The sequence below is a fragment of the Plectropomus leopardus genome, chromosome 14, assembly GCF_026936395.1.
Source record: "Plectropomus leopardus strain MGB_pleo_1.0 chromosome 14, ASM2693639v1, whole genome shotgun sequence".
NCBI lineage: Eukaryota > Metazoa > Chordata > Actinopteri > Perciformes > Serranidae > Plectropomus > Plectropomus leopardus.
In genome coordinates this window covers 10042237-10067304 of record NC_142189.1, presented here as the reverse complement: position 1 = coordinate 10067304, position 25068 = coordinate 10042237, and the positions used below count along the sequence as shown (strand labels likewise).

General features: G+C 41.3%; 1 protein-coding gene across 2 annotated transcripts in view; it reads left to right on the top strand.

Moving 5' to 3' along the window:
- Positions 1–5268: 5268 nt before the first annotated feature.
- efna2a (ephrin-A2a) overlaps positions 5269–25068 on the top strand; it is a 112755-nt gene continuing 92955 nt past the window's right edge. The window contains exon 1 of one of the 2 annotated variants that reach the window (XM_042501139.2): positions 5269–6392. In XM_042501139.2, the coding sequence (XP_042357073.1) occupies positions 6250–6392 (143 nt within the window). In that variant the 5' untranslated portion in view covers positions 5269–6249. The remainder of the gene's footprint in view (positions 6393–25068) is intronic. The other variant, XM_088087637.1, reaches the window with a different exon arrangement.

Sequence of the window (25068 nt, the reverse complement as noted above, 5' to 3'; positions counted from 1 at the left end):
TCTGGCCTCATTTGGTTTCTGTCTCTTCCTCTCTGTCCTGTGGAAACCGCTGCTGCTCTGTGTCGGTTAACACCTCGTAACATTTTCCACATTTCCCATCCTGTTTACAACCGGTGGGTTATTTTCAATATTTTTTTTATTTTATTTATTTATTTTTTTTACTATATTTCCAACTTCATCCCCCATCTGAAACTTTGACTGACTGCTCATCTGGGCTCAGATCAATCCCGTTCCCAATCCCTTGATGAAACAGCTGCGTCGATGACGGCAGGGTGCGGAGTTAATTCGATATGCAACGCTGGATACTTGCTATTCTCTGTGATTCTGAATAATCCTCCATCCCTCCTGTGCTCTGCTTTGACCTTTTCAGTTTAGCGGGCCCGTCTGACTCTGAGGAGATGAAGCCAGGTTGCTGTGGAAACTAAGTCGCTTTATCTCATAAGATGAATAATTAAGATAAAACACAAGCAGGGCTATCGGGCATATCTGACATCCATGTTTAGCACCAAGTTCCTCAGGGGGATGCGAGGGGGAAAAAACTCAATGACAAACCGGTCATACACCTCTTGAGCCACTAGGGGGAGGTCTTGCTCTCTGCTGGTAATCAAAGGCTGTCGAGCAGAGGTGACTTTACCTGCCACTCACACAATGTCAATAGTTAGTGGCTTAATCTCAAGTGCCTCCTTGGGCTTTCTGGCATTATACCTTCTTTTTTTTTTTCCTTTCTTCGACTTCCTTACAGAACGGCAGAGAGGATTAACCTCAGATCTTCCTTGCCTTTTGAGAGAGGGACAAATGAGAGGAGAATTGAGTCCAGCGGTGTCTGTATTTGTGGCTGAGAGGAGCTGGATTTTGTCGTATAATCCCGGCAGTTTGTGGAGTGTGGTCTTAAATGGAGTGTGCTCCATGTTAGTTTGAATTCCACCGCTAAGGCACTTGTTTCTCGCATTACTTTGCATAAGGAAGAAAGCTTGAAGGTCACAGCAAAGACATACCTGTGTCGTACTTTCTGGGCGTTACCGACTTGCCATAGAAATCTTGACAGCAGGTTTTAAAACGCTGAAAGAAGGTTGTACTCTTGAGCAGATAATTTATTTTAACATTGCCCTTGAGGAACAGTTTTGCCAAGATATGTTAAGGCATTAAAAAATCCTAAGTCTATGCTTCTAGTCAGGGCACTCTGTGGCAGCAACTTTGATGCTGCTTTTGATACTTCACACCCTTGTTTACTTGCAGCATCTTCACTCTGCACCGAGCGTAATTTAGAGCACGGAGCAGTCTACTCAGAATCCTCTTTGGAATATATTGAAATGCAAAGAGATTGCATAATTGGGTGGAAGGGTAACTCAAAGTAAGATGATCCAAACATAGATTTGTGATGCTTTTGGGTTATCAAACACCAGAAGTCAACTGGCACACAAAATACTGCGCTTGATATAAATTTAATCTGTCGAGACACTTTTTTAAAAAAGCTTAAAGCTGGCAAGATATGCACAGTGAGGGCAAACATTTATTTTTCAAGTTATTTGACACCCAAAGAAAGAAGCCGTACTGAATAACCTCTGTTACAACATCAGAAATATCACTCTGTTTATGCTTTTAACTAGTTCAGTGTGTCATTAATGTTGCCGTACCCCACCTCCTCTCCCATTTATTTGCAGAATCCAGACCCTGGGGACGAGCCTGGCTTCATCCAGCGCCGTGTACGCGCAGGGCTAAATGAAACCATGTGGGGCAGTGATCCTTTCACATCTGGCAACATTTATTTACATTAGTACCGCGGCCTCTAATCAAGCAAATACTGGCAAACGCCAAGGCCACACACACAAGCCTGTCGGGGACTGGCTCAAGCGGTCCAAGAGACCGTCCGGTATATAATTTGTGACATGTCCAATCCCTGCAAAAGCCACTTAGTCACTGAGAAAACAAAAAAAATCTGCATGTGTGATACTTGAAAGTTGGCTGTATGTGAATGGCTGCTTTGTTAGTCAACAGCTTGGAAACACATACATTCGTCTGTTTTTATGTTTTAAGATCTGGAGCCCGGAGATAATTCGTGTGTGTATAATTTATATCTCTCTTGAGCGGCGTTAAACTGCAGAGCAATCACAGACTTAACCGGCTATAAATTCCAGGATTTAACGCCCTTTTAAGGAGCCATGTATCCATACACTGACTCTCTGACCCACATTCCTTTTAGATTTAGGATCACTTAAGAAGCCTTCATATCTGAATACGCCCAACACTGTGTAGCCTGCACGGCTTACATGAGATTTAGACTCACTTTCAGGGTGACACAGCAGAGGAGGAAAAAGCCTGAAGACGAGGTGAAGGATGTCTTTGGTGCATAGTGGCCCCCCTTTAAAAAAAGCCATCAAGAGACGATCCACCTGTTTACATATGCACGCCTCAGACAGATGTTGAATAATTCATCCACAGAGGCGGACAACATGCAGCTGTATTTGGGTTATGGGGGTGCAGGGGTGCTCTTCTTTGCCTGAATTCTTGCAGCCCAAATTATAGGCATTACTTTGCAGGCAGAGCAGGGCAAAAGCAAAAGTAGGACACTTTGCATAAAGGATCCAACCGAGAGGCACAATAAGATGTGAAAGATGGAGCTGCAGGAAGGTCTGGTTTTAAATTATAACAGGGAGGCTTTAATAGAGGTGGAGCAAGTCAGTTGGTTTGATTTTGGAAAACCATCGTTTGTGGAAAGCTTAGAGTTTGTACACTCTAGAAAATCCATCCTACTCAGTATATAGGTTGTTTTTCTCTTAATTCTGCCTGTATGTCTTGTAGTTTTGCCTTTTTAAAGTGACAGTTCATCCAAAAATCAAAAATGTGTATTTTTACTGTACTCTTACCTGTAATATTATGTCTGCCATCTCTCCAGTACAATGGAACTAGATGGTACTTCCGGTGCTCAAAAGCAAAAAAAAAAAGCACATTTGAAAAACTCAATAGCAGTCTTTTTCCAGAAATCACGACCTAATTACTCAAGATAATCCATAGACTTTGTGAGCAGTCTCCAGGATTCCTGCAGATCATTTAAAAGTCTTAAAAGGTATTTAATCCAATAATCTAAAAATAAGGCCTTAGTCGATATTAAAATGTCTTAAATCAGTCTTTCAACAGTCTTAAAAATGCAAAGATGTGAAAAAGAACTTTATTAATCTTTCACTGTGCATGCGTTGTACTCCAGTGGTGTGACATAATCTGAGACTGTGACCTCTCGTCATGACATTATCTCAGTGGTGCTAGATGATTCAGCAGTAGATGCACATTTCCTTCTGCGCAGTGATACAGTTGGATAGCGTAGTGCGGTACAAAGAAAATAGTTCTGGCATGAAACTGCTCGCAACAAGGTCTGTGGATTTCTTTGAGAAACCTGGTCATGATTTCTGGAAACAGACACTGCTGTTGAGAATTTTTAATGGCACATTTTGGCATTTTGAGCACCACAAGTCAAGTACCATGTAGCTCCATTATATTGGATATCTCTCTTAAATTCAATATCTCCAAACTAGACTGATAAATAACACTGCAGGTAAGAGGTAAAAATATATATTTTTGATTTTGGGGGTGAACTGTCCCTTTAAAGAATCCAAATGGACTTGTTGCAAATATTTTCCGTGAATCAATTCCCATCTTGTTGAGAGCGGATTGATCCTCGCTGGAGCTCATTCAGCCCGACTTATCGACACATGTTGCAGAAATGATGGAGCGCTTTGTGGAAACACTGTAGTCACTAGATCTGCCTGCATTGACGCAGAGACTAAATACTAAAGATTGATATGTTTTTGCGGAGGAGTGTGAGCACACACGCAGGGCAGCGGCAGCCGGGGTGGCAGCGCTCTGTCAGACACAGCTATCTGGAGGTTTATGGCTCGCAGGTTTTTAGACTCGGTGCTGCCTCCGCTTGCCCTTTGGGCCTAATGGACACTGATGGAAAATGACTCCACTGTTCCAGCGATCCATCAGACGCCCTCTTTCTCCCTCTCCCTGAGCCCATCCATCAGGCGGCAGCTTTCAAACACACAGGGAACTTTATGGGCGCTTTAGGTGTCCAGCTGCGATGCAAATAAACAGGCTTCAGTCAAACAGATGGTCGCAGTGGTGATTAATACGCCTGACAAGTAAACTATTGCAAAGACAATGAAATTTTCAGTTTATCTCTGCAAATACTTCACCATAGCCCTTTGAAACCTGACGTGATGTCACTTTTCTTGTGCTGCTTCCACACGTCCTTTACAAGTATTTCAACCTTTGAACCCTGAGCAAAATGGTGCAATTTCTTTTAGATGAGTTTGGGGCTTTTTGACCTTAAATCCACAGACAAATTCAGCATGACAAGGGTAGAGGGGGGTGACATGCAGCAAAGGGCTGAGGATGGTGTTAAACCTGTGGCTGCTGCTGCAAGGACGTAACCTTTGGTACATGGGGTGCCCGCTCTAACAGGTGGGCCAGTGGGCACCTTGAAATGTATGTGTTCTCTTTCAAAAACTTTGGAAAAAAAGTAGTGAGCAACTTTGTAAAAGTCTTCCATAAAATGCAAGACATAAGTAAATTTAGAAAATTATTTTATAAAAGCTGGGAGAAAATATGAATTGGAAAAAAGGAAAATTACCCTTTTCCTGAATAGTTTTCTTGCTATTTTTTGGGTCATTTCTTTCCTTTGGTCGTTGCCTTCCTTTCTATGTTTTTTAAATAAATCATGTCAAGTTGCTCAGGTTTCTAGGGGTTAATTCAACCGTTTGCACCTAAATTCATAATTCCTGCCATACTTAAAGGGTCAGTTAACTTCTCAAATTACAAAAAAACAAAAAAAAACCAAACGTGGATTGCATTAGTTGAGGCTTTTTGTATATGTTCCGTTTTGTAGTCACACATTTTCTGGTATCTTATTTGTACTTAAACTAATTTATTGCTCATTTTGGGGTCACTTCCTCGTTCCCTGGTCATTGCCTTGTTCCCATGTTTTTGAAAGAAATCAAGCCATTTTGCTCAGGTTTTGAAGGGTTCATTTCTGCTTGCACCTAAATTCATAATTCATGCCACACTTCAGGGGTCTGTTAACTTCTCAAATTAAAAAAAATGTGTTTAAGGAGTGAGTTAAGGTTTTTCTGTACACATCCCGGCTTGTGTATCACTGGGACGCAGTGAGTCAGCCAGCTCCGAGTCCCCAGAGGGAGCGCGGCACGGCACGGCTACAGACCCCGCCCGCGCAGAGAGAGAGAGAAGCGAGCTGGAGAGAGAGAGAGAGAGAGAAGGGGGGGTGGGGGTTACTTACACCGAATCAGGGTGCCGGTGAGTGTTGTTTTGCCGCCATAGGTGCAGGTTGCATGGGAGCGTGTTCGGATTAAAACTGCGATCATCAGCGGGCTCCTCCAGCGGCGCCGGTCAGCGTGACGCACAGAAAGTGGAGGCGCACCGCGGCTGGAGTCACATTGGATTAGAGCCAGTGACAGCGGAGGGATCACCAAGTTGAGATGCTGTAAGAGCTCGTGGTGTGTGAGGGAGACAGAGGAGGAGGATGCTCCCGTCTCGCAGTTGTTTTTTTGTCTGATAAGTTTGGACTGAATTTAACGGAGAGGAGCGCGCTCGTGTACCTGGGATGTATTCAGTTGAACTGCAATAAGAGAAAAAGGTCAAGTGGACGCAGTTTGAGGTTTTGGAGAGATTTGCGGTGCGCGGGGAGCGGAACAAAGCGTGCGCCAGGCTGAATCCCTCATACAAATGTGGGTAAACAAATATGACGGACGATTTTGATTTTTGTCTCGCGCCTGCTGATGCTCACCCTTATCGCTGACAGAATCACAAACCTCGGGTGAATTCTGGAGTGTTATTAATTACGAATTTCTTAATTTTTTGGAGAAAGAGACATCTAATCCAGGTGGCGCATCTGTCTCCTCGGCTGCGCGTAATGGGAGAAAAGTTTCGGACCTTGCAGAGGAGACGCACTCGCAGCATCCCGCCGACGACGCGCTTCTAAATATCATGTGAATCCCGCTGCTCCGTCCGCATCAGACCAAGTTTGAAAGTGAATTTCAGCCGTCCAGTATGACTTGATACAGACTTGGGGTTACCGGAACTCGCTATCAAGCCAGTTAACGATCCATGAAACGCCGAACCGATTTGTCCAAAGACGCGCAGACGGACATTAATGATCTAAAGAGGATTTCTGCAGCAGCAGCAGCAGTGAGAGTCTGATCCCAGTGTGTGTGTGAGAGAGATCCCCCCCCCCCCTGGATGTCTATGATGTTGTGCCAGCTCGGGCAGAGGTGTGTGATGGAGGTGGTGGTGCTTACCATCCTGTCCTGGGTGTCCGTGTGGGCAGAGGAGAAGATCATATTTGACAGACACGCTGTCTACTGGAACAGCTCCAACCCCAAGTGAGTTTTACTTAGGCCCAAGTGTGTGTGTGTGTGTGTGTTTGTGTGTGTGTGTGTGTGTGTGTGTGTGTGTGTGTGTGTGTGTGTGTGTGTTTGTTTTGTTTACTTACCTGCATAAAAATAATGATACACATTTCCATTGTGCACAGAGCCTTGAAATCCAAAAAGGAACTTCCATATTTTTTTCTGCCATGCTGTCTGAACACACTCTTCATATCCCATTTTATTCTCTTTCTTCTTGTTTCAGCAGTGTTTTGGCTGATTTTTGCAATATTGATGTCTTTTACGAATGAGCAAGCAAGACACACACACACACACACACACACACACACACACACACACATACAGAAGTGGAAGTGTGTTCGCGTGCGCGTACACTAGATATTTTGTTCTGTGGCACAGGGAGCTCCTTTTGTCTTAGACAATGAGGGCAGCCTGCCTCCTCCTCTCATCAATGTCTAGAGATTCTCCCTCTCTCTCTGTCTCTGTCTCTCCTTCACACACACACACACACACACACACACACACACACACACACACACACACACACACACACACACAGCATTTACCTTTTTTCGGCTAATTTCATCCACTTGTGCCAGTAAACATGAGCGCACATTATTTCTGTCAATTGCAAGCACTTGTGCAAAAACCACATCCATAAACAAACAAACACAAAGGGAGACATAAACACACACATGCATGAGGCTGCACACACATGCACGCGCCTCAACACACACACACACACACACACACACACACATACACACACTGTTGTCTTTAGCTGGGCCTCTCTCATTGACATGGGGCAGAGCACACTGGGTCCGTCTGTCTAATAGTTTGTGACAGCCTGGCCAGCCTCCCTCTCTCACCCTCTCTCTCTATCTCTCTCTCGCACACACACACACACACACACACTCTCTCTCTCTATCACCCCTTCCTCTTCCTCTGTCTCGCCTCCCATCTTTTTTTTAACCTCCCTCTCTCTCCCAGGTAGATAAATAAACAGTGAAAGTGCTCCCTCTCGCTTGCTCACGGCTGAATTAGTCCAAACTAACGGCCCTGTCTCTCTCTCTGCATCAACCAAACACACACACACACACACACACACACGCACTGAGCTAACAGGCCTGTCTCTGACTGCATCACTTCTCCACAGAAGGCTTCTCAAATATTTAACAGGCAAGGGGGAACATTTTCTCCCTTTCTCGCTGTCTCCCTCTCTCTTTCTGTCTTTCTTTTGGTCTCCCTGTGCTCCTTCTCTCTCACTCACGCACACACACACAAACACCTACACGCTGCAGACGTCACAGGGTAAATTTAAGCTATATGGACGGTTGCTGGGGGCGCTGTTATTCCGTCAGGGTCCTACGGAGAAGTTGAAGCAGAAAGGGGGCACATCAAAAATGCATTGCCACTAAAGCAATGAATCTAGACTCTGGAGCCCCGGCGAGGTTGGTTCCCCCTGTTAGACCCTGGCACTGTCATTGCTCATGCTGCGCCTTTTTTTCTGCACACACACACACACACACACACACACACACACACACACACACACACACACAACTCCTTCCCCGCTGCACTTGTGAGGACCTTCCACTGACAACATTCATCCCTCAACTTTAATCTAAAGCTAATTCTCTTTCAAAACTTTGAGGATTACGGCAAGTTTTGTTGAAAAACGAGCCCACTGGCAAAAAGAGATGAGAAGACAGGCATCCACATCATCCCAGCTCATGTAAAATTTAGGCAACAGGATCATTCAGGTTTATTATAATTTGGGGTTTATTTATAGAGATTTGCCAATAATAGTAGGACTGTATTCACAAGTGGATTATTCCCCAAATTCGCATTGGTGCATGATGCAATTTCCAGTACAAATACAACAATTTAAAATGTCTCCATCACAAGTAAGAGTCCTGGACTCAAACTCTTACCAAAATAAAAGCACAGAAGTACTATGGGAAAAAGTTTCAAAGGTAAAAACATTTATTCCACAGTAAAATCAACCTGCTGACTGTTATTTTACCATATGTGACAATTGTTAATACAGTTTTCACTACTTTATACACAGTCCAGTGGCTCCCAAACTGGGGGTCGGGACCCTCTGACAGGTCACAAGATAAACCTGAGCAGTTGTGAGATGATTAATGATGTTGGAAAAAGGGGAAAAACAAATATTTGCAGCATGAATTTGTGTAAATGTTCTCTAATCTTTGTGTGTGTGTGTGTGTGTGTGTGTGTGTGTGTGTGTGTGTGTGTGTGTAATAGACACTTGAACTGACTTGACTTTGAACTGTTCTCAAAATGAAAGAGAATTTCTTAAGGAAATCACATTTTTAGTGGGACTGTTAACAATTTGATAGACTTGACATGTTGACTTGACCCGTCAAGGCAGATGGCTGCCCACCCAGAGCCTGGTTCTGTTAGAGGTTTGTTAGAAGTAAGTTTTTCCTCACTACCTTCGCCAAGTTCTTGCTCATGGGAGAGTCGCTGGGTCTCTGTTAATTAAAGAGAATGGGTGTTGACCTGCTCTGTGTGAAATGTGTCTTGAAATAACTTTTGTTTTGATTTGGCGCTGCATTAATAAAACTGACTTGATTTGATAAGGTTTCAAACTAGCCTCTACCACAGAATGTTTAACAGAGGTGGATGTAGCTACCGTGAGTCACTCACTGGTTTGTGGACAACCGTTTTGAAGCCTAGAGTTTGTCATTTTGGCCATTGCCATTTTGGTTTTTTGGAGCTACAAGTGACCATATTTGGACAGGAGGGTGAAGCTGTGGAGGAGCGAGGGGTGGATCTGACTGAGAAAGCAAGGACACGACTGTAATGACTTGTCAGTCACAAGGTAGGCCCGCCCTAAAGCATACCTTGCTTTTTGTTTATTTTTTAAATAAATGGGACCATAATTTACAAATTAGCACCATGCTGTATTGAAGAAGATTTAAAACCAGTGATTGAAACCATAAATTCAAAAGGAAAATGCTTACCGTAGTAATAAATCAGGTGAGGGGTCGGGTCATTTTCTCTTGGACTTCTATACGATTTGACTTTTTTGAAACAAGTGGAGTCACTCCCTGCTAGCCATTTAAAAGAATGAGATCACCCCTCAGGCTCTTCTTTTTCTTTTTTTTTTAAGGGTACGAAGCCAAAAACTTTAAATTGAGAAGTGACCACAGCTTTTATATAAATGTATATATTTTAATATTTCCTCTCTGGAATGGAGTGTAGTTGAAGTAAAAAGAAGCATTAAATGGACACTCAAGTGCAAGTACCTCAAAATTGTGTTTAAGTAAAGCACTTGATTAAATGTCCAAAATTATAGTCCACCACTGCCAACTGTCCACAGTAAAACCCATCACACTTTAAAGAATGGCTAAACTTTAACCTACACTGCGTGGTGTAGTTGTGTGTGTGCACATTTTAGCTCTGCAATAACGAATCCTTTACATTTTACATTTTACTTTTAGTTTTGCCACCAAATAAAGTGGCTCAGATAGTGTGGCTGAACTGCTCGATTGTTTAGACCCTGTTTTATCATTTCATTAAAGCATGAAATTTTACTGCTAAGCTGGATTAAAATGATATAATAAATGATTGAAAAAATGACCAAAGCTGCAAAAATATGAACCAAATTGATTGAAAAAAAAGCAGAATAGTCCTTTAAAAGCTAAGTTATATGAACAAATCTGAGACTGCATAATAAGAAATTACAATTTTCACAAAATGAACATAAACATAAGTATAGATATCTTACTTGCAGTATAAAACTGTCACAGTGATCTGAATGTCCCTGTGGTGGTTTTTCTCACATTCACCTTTCACCCTCCTGACCCCTGATTGGCTTATTTGATCACATGTCCAAGAGAAAGCAGGAAGTGCTGTGATTGAAGTGTGGAGAGAGCTGGCAAGCTGCTGGAAAGATATCCATCCTCCTCTAGCTTCTTCTGTAAGGTAGGACTAACAACCCACGTTGAACTTAGACCTTACACTAATGCTGTGGCATCAGCTGTGATATTGTGAGTGTTGCTAGACGGCTTGTGTTATGGAGGAGAAATTTCATGCAAAATGTTGCATTGCTATGAGATTTCTCAGTGCTATTTTTTCTGTGCTGCCTTCCATGACACATTTGATGGAGGCGAATAATACATCCATGGTGGAGAGAGCTGGCAAGCTGCTGGAAAGATATCCAACCTCATCTAGCTTCTTCTTTAAGGTAGGACTAACAACGCACATTGAACTCAGACCTTACACTAACGCTGTGGTATCAGCTGTGATATTGCGAGTGTTGCTAGATTGCGAAATTTCATGCAAAATGTTGTATTTAGATTTCTCAGTGCTATTTTTTTTCTGTGCTGCCTTCCATGACACATTTGATGTAGGCGAATATCTTCCAGACTAAATACAACACCAGCTTCAATGTTTCTGAAAGCTCTTACTTGTCACCTATTAATATACTGGATGGTGGTTTAGGCACCGAGGACTGATGAGAAGCTCAGAGACTATGCAAGAATAATGAGTCACATCCAAACTGCAGCTATTGTCTGAGGCAGAGAAGTGACAGAAACAGCTGGCAAAATGAACAGCTGTGTGTCTTAATTGATCACACAACATCAAGCACACAGCTTGTATTGAGCTATCAGGATGTGTTGTCTCTTCTTGTGTTCATCAAAAGTTTGCTCTCACCAAAAACAGCTTGAGAAGGACGTTCTCTTCAAGGTCACAAGTACTGACTTGCATTTGTAGGATTGATAATCAATCGCTGTTTTGTAGTGCCGACGTAAACTTTTACAAAGGAGGGAGTGTGGAAAACTGCATGAAGTGAAAAGTCACAACACAGTGAAGGGATACTGTGTGACAGTTTACTGAAATGGTGCCAGAATAACAGCTGATTTAAGTTGGCATCACTGTGGTCCTGCTTTTATTCTGACTTTCTTCTGAAAATCGGAGCACTTCAGTGAATGAGCTTTGGGTTGCATGGATGATTTTGGTGTTAGTTTTACAAGAGTTGCATATGTTAAACCCTTCCTAAGATGCTAACCATACACTTTAAAGCAGCTGTAATTGATGTTGTTATAGATCTGTGCAGTTCTCCTCAGCTTTGCAAAGTGTGTTAGCGTCTTTCAGCTCATTTGTTTGGTTTTCTGGGCCATAGCTTTACTGTTTTGCTTCACTTTCGCCACTTTCATTAGCATTGTTTTTAGCTGCAGCCGGCAGCACGAAGCAGCTGTTGTTCATTGTGTTTTTTTCACCTCTAACCAAAAAACCCAGAGTTTGAAGCTAATCTTGTCTCAGGTGCTAATTTTAAATGTGTATTAGGCCTAAAATATTGTCCATTGGACAGATGTAAAGCTCTTGGCCGCCCTTGACTAAACTGATTGACTTCTCCTTCATATCATGATATGTACAGAAAAAAGGAAAGATATCTGCTGGCAGTGATTTTTTGTTCCTCGCCACATGGCTTTTTATACGCATTGCTGCATTACAAAAGTTGAACTTTGTTTACCTCAAGGTGCAGCCACTTGCCCAAACAGCGTCAGTCTCACTTTTGAGAGCATCTTCTGCAAACCTACATTGAATATGATGGATAAGAGGGTCCAAAAACGTGGCATGTGCACAGGCCCTCAGTGCCCTTTTTTTTTTATAGCGTGACAGCTGTTCCCTGAGATAAAGTTCAACTTTCAAACTGGCAAGATGCTAGAATTAAACATCAGTCAAGACAGTACAGCACAAAGCTTTTGTGTTAAATATGTAAATACAAACTTATCTTTGACAAAGTAGAAAGTATTTTTTAAGGATTTGTGCATTAACAATACAGCGATTTACAGTTATGTTTCTATTTTTCTGTCTATATTTGGTTTCTATGTGTTTTGTTGGACGACTGTTATTATAGAGAGCACAATACATTCTTTTATTCTTTTATTTATTATGAATTTATGTAGTCTTTGGTGCTTTAAGCATTAAAAACAAAAATGATTTTTTTTTAAAAAATCAAGAACATGTTGAAAAAGCTGTAGACCTTCACTGAAAGTACCTTTGAATTCTTTTCAAAAAATGTTTTTTTTCCCAACGTTTAGAGCACTACAGATAAAAAATCTATTCATGCCCATTATATCAGAGTGACAGCAGAAACTTTAGGAGCAGTATCTCAAAATCTTGGCATAAAAAACCCAGAAACTTACTTTGAAGTGAGACACCATCAGTAGCAGGTGCGAAGATGTTTTATGCAATTTGGGTGAACTATGGAAGCCCTGAGAGGCAAGGTGAAAGACATTATTTTGCAAACAATATTGGTCAAAATCTGAATTCATTTCCTATGTTGGAGATATATCAAAGATATTATCTCGTATATCACCAACATAGGAGGTAAAATCTGCTACAGAGCAGATAAATATGCATTTAGGCCAACATTGCCTGCAAAAGGTTTTTTTTAAACCTCGCTCTCAGGGCTTCCATAGTGAACTGACTGGCAAGGTGAAAAGCTGTTTTTTTTTTTTTTTTTGCAAGCAGTGTTGGCCAAAAGCAAAGTATATCTCCTATGTAGGGGATATATCAGCAGTATTATCTCCTATATCTACCACATAGGAGATGATATCTCCTAGCAGATAAACTTAGATTTAGTTCAACGTTGCCCACAGTAAAAACATGTTCACCTTGCCTCTCAGGGCTTCTGTAGCGTACTAGCAAGGTGAAAAACACTTTTTGCAAGCCATGTTGGTCAAAACCTGAGTGTATCTCTTATGTCAGAGATATATCAGAGATATTATCTCCTATATCTCCTATGTAAGAGATAATATTTACTACATAGGAGAGAAGTGTAGATTTAGACTAATGTTGGTTGGCATTTCTTTTTTTCATTTTGCCTCTCAGAGCCTCCGCAGTTAACTGACCTTTTAAGATTTTTTTTTTGCAGTCTTGGCAAAGTTTATCTCTTATGTAGGAGATATACCGGAGAAGAATTATCTTGGGATAAAATATATATTATATGGCAGATAAACTTAGATTTAGGGCCAAGATTGTGCACCAATGTTTTGTTTTTTCAACTTGCCTCTTGGGGCTTCCGTAGTTACTGACCCTTTTAAGAATTTCCTTGTAGCCGATGAGGACACTGTTGCTGCATATTTTCCAATACTTGTGATGTTTTTTGTTACTTCCATTAATATTTCTCTACTTTCTTCTCTGACAACCTCATTCTCGCTTGCTCTACTTTTCCCTCGCATGCTTTTCAGGCATTAATCACTATCCACGCTGACATGTTTTAATAGTTTTTTACCTGCTAATTAATTGTGCTGCCGTTATGTTAGCCAGGTGCCTTGATCTCATCAAGAATAACCTGGATAAGTCAAGATAAATAAAATGATTTAAACATATGTTCCTACTCGAGAGAGGAGGCACACTACAAATTGGCCAAACCCTTTATATCAAGGGCTCTGGCTCTCCGCAGGCCTATCTCTTTCAAGGTCTTGCTGGATAATAGAAAATGTATGAGATAATCCAATTCAAACAGCTCCGTCCACTTTTGGTCACGGCGGGGAGCAGAACTCACACACACAATCACTTGGAGTGTTGTCCATGTTGCGATGAGATACGTGGTGCCGCACAGTAACAAAGTGCCATAACACACATTATCACAACAATGCCGCGACACTAGAACAGGATCTGGAAATCTCCCAGAGCCACATAAAGGGATTTATTCCACATGCAGGGAGGAATATTGGAGGAGCACACACCAGTGGAAGCTCGATGTAGGTCACAAACTCTCACACACACACACACACACACACACACACACACACAATCGCTTACAACCAGAATGGCTGTCCATTGAATACAAGGTTAGGCAGCCTCCATTTTTCTATTTACTCACTGTCATGTACACACACTCACAGTGGAAGCTCGATATGGGACACACTTGTACGCACCCAAACCGGCTCTCTATTGGGTCCATCCCTTTTCCTCGTGTTGGCTGGCAGACAAGCGTGCACGTGCACACACACCGAGCCCCCCTCTGGCTCCCAGGCCCGCATTATAAAGCTCGCAGGTGAGAGGCTTTGTTCACCCCGAGCAGCTAATGTGCTCAGAGCAATGGGCTCTCCTCCACACACGCACACACACAGTCTCAGACACATACACACACACACATATACTGGCTCAATGGTCCAGAAGGAGCACCTTATCTAATCCCACGGTTTATCCTTCAAAAGACTTTCTTTTCCTTTTCTTCTTTGTTCCTCCTCTCTCCTCTCTCTTCATCTCTGTGTCTTTGAGGAACTCCGTGTCAGTGAGAAGCGCTGATGGTTGACGACACTCTCATTCTATGGGACAGAATCCATCTCCTTGGAGACACAAACACACACACACACACACACACACACACACACACGCACCCACACACCCTTTGAGGAAGAAGAGTCTCATGCACAGATCACCCACACACACTCATACATATGCTGTCACATAGAAAGTTTCTTATGCACGCGTACACACCCCAACTCCTTGCACATAAACCCACACGCGTCTTTGCGTCGCGTCCCCTGTGGCGCCAAGTGATACGAGTAGTCAGTAGCACTTCCTCAGCCATACCACACACACAGACACACACACACACACACACACACACACACACACACAGATTTGCATCCAATTTACATGGAGACTTGTAGTCACCCCCACTCAGTTACTGACAGTTTGTCAGACTCAAACCTGCCCCTGGGTTAAATCCATCTTTCACTGCAGCCACCATCACCGCCACCCACTCCACCTCTATTTCAATCCTTTCTTCCTCTCCATCTTTGTGTCTCTCTATCACTCTCTCATCTTCCACTCTCTCTTATCCCCCCCTCCCCTCCCTTTCTCGTCCCGTGTGGTTCGCATGTTTTTCTTCTGCAGGACCCTGCACTGCTCACACCGCCTCAGGCAACCGCTTTCTGCACATAAAGCTGCTGTACATCAGGTCACATGTTCTCACTATGACCTACATGATTGGACAGTGTGTGTGTGTGTGTTTTAAAGTGTCATCACAGCAAGGATTGGTGTTGAGAGAAACCAGTCTCAAGTGTAATCTGCCAAGTCCAGAGCCTCTCACATCGAGCTAAAAATGATACTTTGAGTAATTAAAGTCAGCGGCTCTTGCATCGCAAATCATTTTCTCCCAGCTCAGCATGACAGACAGTTACATAACAAGATCTAGTGTTGCTGATCTTAGTCATCAGCACATTCAATACAGTGATTGGCAGGTGGAGGTCATCTAAATATTCAGGGGCATCAGAGTAGAACAGTTTGCCTGCTGATGTTAAACGCGCTGCCAATTCTTCCAGTTAAAGCATGAAAGTCAGAAAGGGGTTGTTTGACAAAACACCTCTGTGATTTCTGACCACAGAGGTTTTAGTTTGTTTCTATAGAATATAGAAAACAGGACGTGGCAATATATTGATATAATTGTTGATGTTGTGATGTGCAACTAGATATTGCATAGATTTTGGATATCCTTATATCGTAAGTGTTGTCTTTTCCTGGTTTATAGACTCCTTACAGTAAAGTGGTGTCAGTTTCTAAACTAATCAGACCCTTCTATTTTCTGCCTTTACCCACTTAGTCCTTATATGGCAACCTAATTACCGCAGTAAATGTTTTATGTTGTTGCAAATCATGGAAGTGTAACATCTGCAAATTTTTATGTAGCGGACATGTTGATGTTTCTTGTTTCAACTATGCTGTAATTAACTTGTGGTTGTGTTTAGGTGCAAAACCAAGTGGTTATTGTTATGAAAAATCATGTTTCAGCTTAAAATATCTTGCTTTGGTTGCACATTGCTGCCCAAAATGAGGCAACAACTTGCTAAACAGCACCTGCTTTTTGGTGGCTGAATTGCTGCTGGAAACAGTGATTGGGCATTAAAAACAGCTACTTTTGGTGGCACAATCACTGCTGGAAACATAGGGATGACGTGCTAAGAAAATAACCATTTTTAGTGGCACAAATGATAATATATAATATAATAATAATAATGTGCAATTTTTTAAAACTCACCAGACTCCTCTAGTTGCTCTGTTATTTGCTTATTGTCACTGCGTAATCATATTGCAGCCCAATTGCCCAAATAAATGCTGGCATTGTAAGCTTCTGCAAATCGCAGATATGTAACATTTGTACCTTTGTATGTAGTGGATATGTTGAAACAGTAGTTGTATTTTTTATGTGTGTCATCAATGCATTAACTTGTGGCTATATTTAGGCACAAGACCTACTTGGTCATGGTTAGACAAAATCATATTTTCGCCTAAAAAACTGTTTTGTTTGCACATTCACCACTGGACACGCAGTGAAATCTTGCCGAATAATACTTGGTTTTGGGGGCACAATTGCGGCGGGAACAATTCGATGCTGTTTGTTGGTTTCACACAGTGGTTTGCAATGGTGTGTCACACTGTTTTCCACACTTCCACTGGATTATCTCGAGTAAACAGGTCATGATTTCTGTAAAGAGACATCACTGTTAAGTTTTTCAAATGTGTTTTTTGGCGCTTTGAGCACCACAAGCTGAGTGTCATCTAGTTCCATTATATTGGAGAGAAGGCAGACATCTCCACAGCCGATATCTCCAACACTTGGCAAGTCACACCAAAACAATCTAGATGGATGAATAACACTACACGTTAAGGGAAAATATATATTTTTGATTTGGGGGTGAACTGTGCCTTTAAAGGCTACAATGGAAATAAGACTTTAAAAGACTAATAAGTCAATGATTAGTTACTGCTGATTTAAGTCATTTATCATGCAAAAATGCCAAACTTTCATTGGCTGCGGTTTTTCAAGTGTGAAATTTTGCTACTTTTCAGCGTTTAAAATCGTTACAAATTAAATATCTTTATGTTTGGACCCAAACAAAGCAGCTGATAGATTGTTTTCACAGCAAACATATTGACTTTTCAAACACAGGTGTAGCTGATTACATTAATGATTGGCAGCATTCCATGACGCAGGTGTTTCAGGTTCACTGTGCACGCCGGCTCACTGGCGCAGCATCGTTAATGTGATTAATTACACCTGTGCTTTGACAAACTGCTGTGACACGGCACAGTGTTTGCTGTGAAGAAGACCTGTTCGAAGACGTCAACTCCACATCTAAGTAAGACTGATTTATTAGCAGTACTATTTTTGTCATTTTACACACCTGGTGATTAATTGATCGAGAAAAAAAAATCAACAGATTTTTTTATTGTTAAAAAAATCCCAGATTCCTTGCACTCTTAGAGGTTTTTTTTCTCCTTGACAAAGTAGCTGAGATTGAAACTGTGCCTTTTTTTGTCAGCCACCCTAAAATAAACTAAACCAAATGGTAGTTTGCTAATTAAATCGTAGAATACATGCAAATTTCATGTTTTTACTTTTATCTTTCCATGTTTTGCCATTTCCATGAGTTTCACTTTTATCTCTTTTTTCGTGTTGCCTGAGTCGAGCTTTTTAACATCACTGCTGCATTAGTTGTTCTTCTGCTTACTGTCAATCAGCCGATGCCCGCGGGAGGCAGGAAGTCTCTATGAGAAAATGTCATAAACAGTCAAACTTAAAAAACTTTGTGACATCCATGCTTCTCATTCACAGTTTGTTCTATTTTAGAAATTAAATTTATAATTCAAATGTGCGTAATTCCAAGTGTAATGGTGAGCACAAACAGGGGCCCTATGCATAAGAAGTCTCTGTTGGCCCCTTTCCTCTCTTGATCCATGTCTCTTTCATGCACCTTTTGTATTTAAAAAAATAATTACAAAGTCAATTCCTCTTCTTTCCCTTTCCTTTTTTTCTTTTCTTTTTGGAACCCCAAATGTCTCATTTTTGGGGAAAGACGGGATAGTGTATGTTGGTGTGCCGGTTGCATTCGCAGTCACTCACTTGGCTCTAGCTGCATGTAGTGATAAATCCCAGTGCAGGGTTGGACTAAACCATTTTGCACCTTTAAATGGATACTTTGCTGCAGCCAACTGTAGTTCTGATTGAATATAAATCAGTATTATGGTACTGCACTGCCTATTTCTCCAGTAAAATGTTTCCAGAAACATCTTTTAATGCCCTGTTTAGCTATAATAGCGAGAGTTTGTGAACAGGAAGTGGGCGCCATATTGCCTCTTGACGAAAAAACGGAGATCAAATGGTGAAACTAAGCACCGTTGATCAAATTTAAACCAAGATTCTGTTACTGAGTTTCATATTTATTACCTTTTAGATGTTTTCAGAAACGTGTTAAACTGTAATATGAGATCGTTTATTCACAGCCGTCCACCATTGTATCAAACAGACAAGTTTGTATTCACCCACCAGCAGTGTGGCGCAGTGCATTCTGGTAGTTGTAGGTTTTCTACTTCTTGAGAAAAAGTGAATGCCGCAGTTCTACCCTTTTTTTCTCTAGTCATGTGGCACCAATTTAAAAAATATTTGCATCTTTCTACAGCTTAGTTTTATGTGAGGACCCTCTTTATATGAGTGAAATACTTTTGTATATTGTAAGAGGGGGCTGAGAGACCTTCCTATATTTATTTATTTTTTTTATTTTTAAATCAAAAGTTCAGTCTTTATACTGGTTTATTTAGACAGTTTTAACTTGTGGTATGAATTACTTAATAAAAAGAAGAAATATTTTCACTCGAGGCTTTTCTAAGACCCCCCTCCCATACCCGGGTTAATTAGTTAGTTAGTTTTTTGGTAACAATACCTTGATTTTCCTCCTACTTCTATCACCTGACACTTGATCTTCACCTCTTTGTGACAAGCCAACAGCGTCTCGGGTCCCTAGTGCTAATTTGTGCTGCCAGTCATGTGTCACATAGTTTCTGTCAGTGAATGTAACAATTAGCAGCAGAAATCAGATGTCAGACTGAGCAATATCTCCAGCCCTGTGATTTTACTTCTCTGTGGCAGTGATATCTTCCCTTCTACATAAGGATTTTATTCTTTGTGTTATTAAGGTAGTGGCTTAGAATTATAATCCTTGTCTTAGAAATAATTTCTTTTTCAAAAAATATACCCCACCCCCCCCGAGCAAATGAAACCAAACCTGTGCCTTGCATTTTTCACAGATTTCATTCCTGCCCTGAGTGTGTGTGTGTGTGTGTGTGTGTGTGCGCACACTGCAAAATATCCCCATCATTTGATCTGCCCATAGGAGTGTAATGATGTGTTTGGTATGTCGGCAGCGTGGCGCAGAATCCGTAATGCAATATGAAATGTTTACTTAACTTCCCCCACGTTTGATTGCTCCTGCAGAGGTTTAAAGAACAAGTGGAGATGTTACGCCTCTGCCGCTTCTGTTGCTACCTTCCGCTAATGAGGTTTGTTGATGGTAATGACTATGGCAGTGATGGTTGGCGATGATGTAAGTGCTCCGAAACAACCTGGGGGGAGATCCCAGGAGTTGTCATTTTAATGAAGAGAGAGAGAGAGAGTGTTGGAGCCAGGAGATAGAGCCAGTCAGTGAGCCGGGGGTTTTAAGAGGAGACGGAGAGGCCAAGCAGACATGGATGAAAGAATGAAAGCATGAATAAGAGAGGACAAAATAGGGGAGATACCAGCCCAGAATATGAAAGATGCCAGGCTGCACTCAATACATAGCGAACAATAGGCATTGTCATTCCTGCTCCATCCTTGTTTCGGCTCCACTCTAATACTTTTTCTCAGGTCCCGGCTGGTTGTGCTGATTGTGTTAGTCGAGCCAAAGAATGGGACTCTTTCAGTTTTGTCTGCCTGATACTCAGATGGGACCCCGGCTGCTCAGTCCTCATATAGACCAGCTGGAGACTGATAATAACACACACACCACTGTCTGGCTACACCTCACACCGGCCCTGAGAGGCAAAAAAGACAAAAATGTGAAAGGGAAATAGAGAGATCTGCTTGAAGGATTAGGGATGGCATGAATATGAAGAAGGACAAAAAGTTGTGTGTGTAACAAAGACAAGGCCACTCTTTTTTTTTAATAAAGGAGAGAGTTTGTGATGGAGGAAAGAAGAGGTGGGACCAAGTCATTGTTTTGCAATTCCCAAGTGTTTGCACTCAAGTCCCAAGTCACAACAGGCAAGTCCCAAGGCAAGAATGTCAAGTCCTGAGCTTAAGGTTTCGATACTATGCTTTTAAGTGCTCTTTGCTATAATATGTCTTTATTATATTAAGTTTATTAGTATCATGGTGGGACCAAGTTGTTTTGCAAGTCACAATTAAGTCTCAAGTCTTTGCACTCAAGTCCTGAAGCAAGTCACAACAGACTAGTCTTCAGTCAAGTCCCAAGTCAAGACAGACAAGTCCCAAGCCAAGTCCAAAGATAAGTCCAAAGTCATGACAGGGATGTCCTGAGTCAAGTCTGAAACCATGGCACACATGTCACAAGTTCATACTGGACAAGTCACAAGTCAAGATGGTCAAGTCCCAAGTCAAATCCAAAGTCATGACAGTTTAGTCCTTAGTCGAGTCCCAAGTCAAGACAGTCAAATCCTGAGACAAGTCCCAAGTCCTTAACTTTAAATTTTGAGTCTTAAACAAGTCATAATGCGTTATTCACTAAATTTTAACAGAAGACTTACAATAAATTTATAAAAATGTACAAAAAGCAATTAATTTGTTTTTTGATGACCAGCTGTAGTTTTTGTACACAAATAAGAGGTTCTCTTTGGTACCACTTTTTCCAATTTTTGTTTTCTGACTTGTTGGGAATGAATAGCGTTATGTGTAATGTGAGTTGATTCAGGAAATGAATTCATTGATCTGTTGTTGTTGACTTGTTTTCATCTTTGGGCTGGAGGAACGGTATCAAGTACTGTCAAGTCAGAAGGCTTAAATCCAAGTGAAGTCGCGGCATTGGTGTTGAAGTCCAGATTGAAATGCAAGTCCTTTTTGATTTTCTCAAGACGAGGCGAAAGTCATCAAATTTTTGAGTCGAGATCGACTTGAGTCCAAGTCCTGTGACTCAAGTCCACACTTTTGAAGCATGAGAATGAAAACAAAGGAAGGGAGATGCGGAGGAAAGACAAATTAGGTGGAAAATGGCAGGATAAGTGGTGGGAAAGGCAAAGGAAGATTACTTCTGAAAGTATGAAGGCAAACACACAGCAGCGGAGCTGGACAGAGAGCAACTATAAGCGCACGGTTGGATGGTCCCAGCAGGTGAATGTCGAGGGGCTGGTATTACAGGGGAAACAGTGGCCTTTAGCATGCAGCCTCACCCAATGTTAAAGATGCCCTCTGGCGCACACGGCTTTCAGAATGAGAAAGTTGGCATTTAAAGTAGAGGGAGATAAGATGGAGGTGAAGGATGCTTCCCCTCCCTGTTTTCCACTTGGCATCACAAGAGCTGACCTCTGTAACTTTCACACTGATAATCGGCTAGATTTTGTTTTTTCTACAAAACAATTTGGCAACCTAAAAATATTTGGACTGTGTACTTACGAGCAACGGGGTTATTTTCTCCCCGTCAGGCTGCACAATGCCATCACGAGAATCTTGGCTTGCGTTCGCACTGATGTGTGTGTGCACATGCTACGGTGCGTGTGTTGGAGCAATGATGAAAACCGGTTTTTCATCTTCATCCAGCAAAAAATCCCCAGTAGGTTTTCAAACAGTAGGAGTGGAAAGTCAAACAAAAGAAGGAGCGAGTGAATCATTTGCATTGTAATCCATCAGACAAGGCAGGGAGAAATTGTTTAATTCCCAGCCAGCTATGGACGCCGCGCTACATTGGTTGCATCCAGAACGGAGGCACCGTAAACAAACCGCTCACTCTACACTGTGCTAATGGGACATAATAAGGCAGAACCAACAGATGTTGCAGCACTCTCGCGATTTTGTCGCTGCTTAATCTGCTTGGTCCCGAGGCTGATAACTAACTCTGCACTCTGATTTCTCCTCGACTCTCCGAGGTGTCCACATGTGTGCAGGGCGGACAAAGTACACAACCCTGTTACTGGAGTCAAAGTAAAGATACTACTGTTCAAACATTCCTTTAATACGAGTAAAAACTGATTAGTCAAATTATTACTTGAGTTTTAATGACTACAACAACCCACTGAATGCACTGACTGTCTGCATCTATTTTTCTCCTCGCTAAGTCGCCCAATCGATCTAAAATTGCATGTGGGCATTGAGAATTGCCACAGAAGCCCTTTGTTACATTCATCCACTGCCCGTGCCTGTTTCATATAAAATTACTTCCTAAATAATGTTAACTTGCTTCTTCTACTACCCGTGGAGTCAATAAGTGAAAACAGGGACAGGACTCTGCCATTGCAACTCGCATTGTGGTTGAAGGCGAAATTGCAGCTTGAATAACAGAAATAAAGCGCTTTTTTTTCATTCTTTCACAACAGTTAAAAATGTGTTACAAAGCGGATTTTTATTGAGCCTGTTTCTTTGCATTTTTGGCGAAGTCTGCACCAGCGTATTGGTCTGTGGTCTGCACAAGGTTGTGGTGCGCACATCGTCTGACGTCTGCATGTAGTACGTCTGCACATATCCCTGGATATGGACAAGTGCCCATAGAATCACACGTTGACACAAGGACCGCCACTGTCATTTTTATTTCCTTATAAATAAGTAATCAACAGCAACTCAGCTAGATAGAAGAATCTTGCTAAAAATTGTATGAATTCACAACCAAAAATACCTTTCTTTGATGACCTCTCCTCTCTACCTGTCTGTACCGATGAGATGCCCAATCTGAATAGCTCATACACTTCAGTAAACAAACCACTCGCAGAACTGCAGTGCACTTTTGCATTTTAGAAAAGAAAAAACAATCATCTGCTGACTTCAGAACAAATGTAATGAGTAACTAGAGTCGTCGATATTTGTCTTTAAAATGTAGTGGAGTCAAAGTATTGAGTTTCCAAAAAAATTAGTACTCAAGTAATAATGATAATAATAACTTTATTTCTTTAACACCTTTAAAAACAGAGTTTACAGAGTGCTTTGACAAACAAGGCAAAGGTGAAGCAAGAAGGGCTTCCTGCACAGGCAACATAACAATAAGAGCCAAACAATAATGCCCAACTAAGGCCAGACAACTTTAGGGAAGAATAACACAAGAGAGACACAATTACAAAACAAAAATAATAATCTATACTAACCACAACCTATAACAACCTATACTAATAAGAGAAAAAAACTCCACAAATAAAAGCAGTTTCTTATTTTAGCAGTGACATCACAGTGTTTAGATGCACACAGAAAACAAAGATTTGATTGATTTTATAGTTTTTCCAAGAAAAGGTTTTTTTTTTTAAAAAAGCAGATTTAATAATAAGAGTAACAACCCATACTAACAAGAGTGCAAAAATTCCGCAAATAAAAGCAGTAAACACAAAAATAATAGTACTAATATTAGAATTAAACACGACTGAGACTAAATAAAAGAATAAATAAAAAGATAAATAGTAAAGTACAGAAACTCAAAAACTACTGATGTGCGGGACTTAAGTAAATGTGCTTTGTTAGTGTCCACCGCTGTGTGTGTGCCACCTTCTCGTTCAGTGTGTGTTTGTGTAATTTGAGTTTGACAGCAATATTTCCGTTGACCTGCGGAATAATCCCCACCTCAGGCTTAATCCTGAGCTAATTCGAAGCAAGACTCGGAGGGCTTTATATTAGAAACCTGATGCGCCTCCAGACAGAGAGGATGAGAGGAGGTGATGGCGATATTGATCATCCTGATGTGACGACGGCAGCAATGATGAACATATGGATGGCAGCAGAGGTGTAAATGATAACGAGAATGATCAAATCCGTCATCATTCGGTCGGATGCAGCCTGGAAACGTGTCCTCAATCTCAGTTCAGACCCATAAATTAAAACTCTACACCTATTACATTAGAGATTCAGCACAGGTGCAGATTCAATACAGTGCAGTCGTAATAGTTCATCTGGTGTTGTCGAGGATGCTGACAGCCTCGGGGACAAAAGACCTTTTACAAAGGTTGTTTTTAGCCATCTGCATTTTAAAGCACCAGGCTGAGGGCAGGATCTCTAACTCACGTCGGGGCAACTATTTTCAGAGCATCTCTACACCTGAGTTGTTATTTTTGCTGCATGTTTCTGTCTCCCCGCAGATTTATTAACAATGCTGTTTGATTTATTTCTGCTTTTAGAATTCAAGTTTTCCAAACCAGCTTGTGTTCTCTCCACCGGGCTGATAAACCTCTGTTGAATACGCTGCTGTAACTCGAAACTCTCAGCATACTAACTAAAAAGATATATTTGGCATTTATTTACACATAATAAAATCATTGTTGATTTGTTGATCATGATGCCGATGCTAATGATGTTTATGGAGATGATGATGATGATGAGGGTAATGAAAACAGCGGGGAGCATAACTATAGTGATTAAAATGTTGATGAGGAAAATGAGGCTGGTGACAGTGATGATGACAGGGATTACGGCGGCTGTAGTTAATGTTTTCATGTGATGTTGATTATATTAATGGTAATGATGATGATGTAATGATGATGGTGGCAGCGGTGACAATAAATGGAATATAATAGAAGTGTATTGCCTAACTATGGCCAGAAATGTCTTTGTTGCATGACAAGAAATAAAGCAAAAATGAAAACCATAGCACCATAAAAATTAAAGATATATAATATAAAAAAAGATAAGATATAACTGTGTTAATCCAGAGAGGAATTGCTG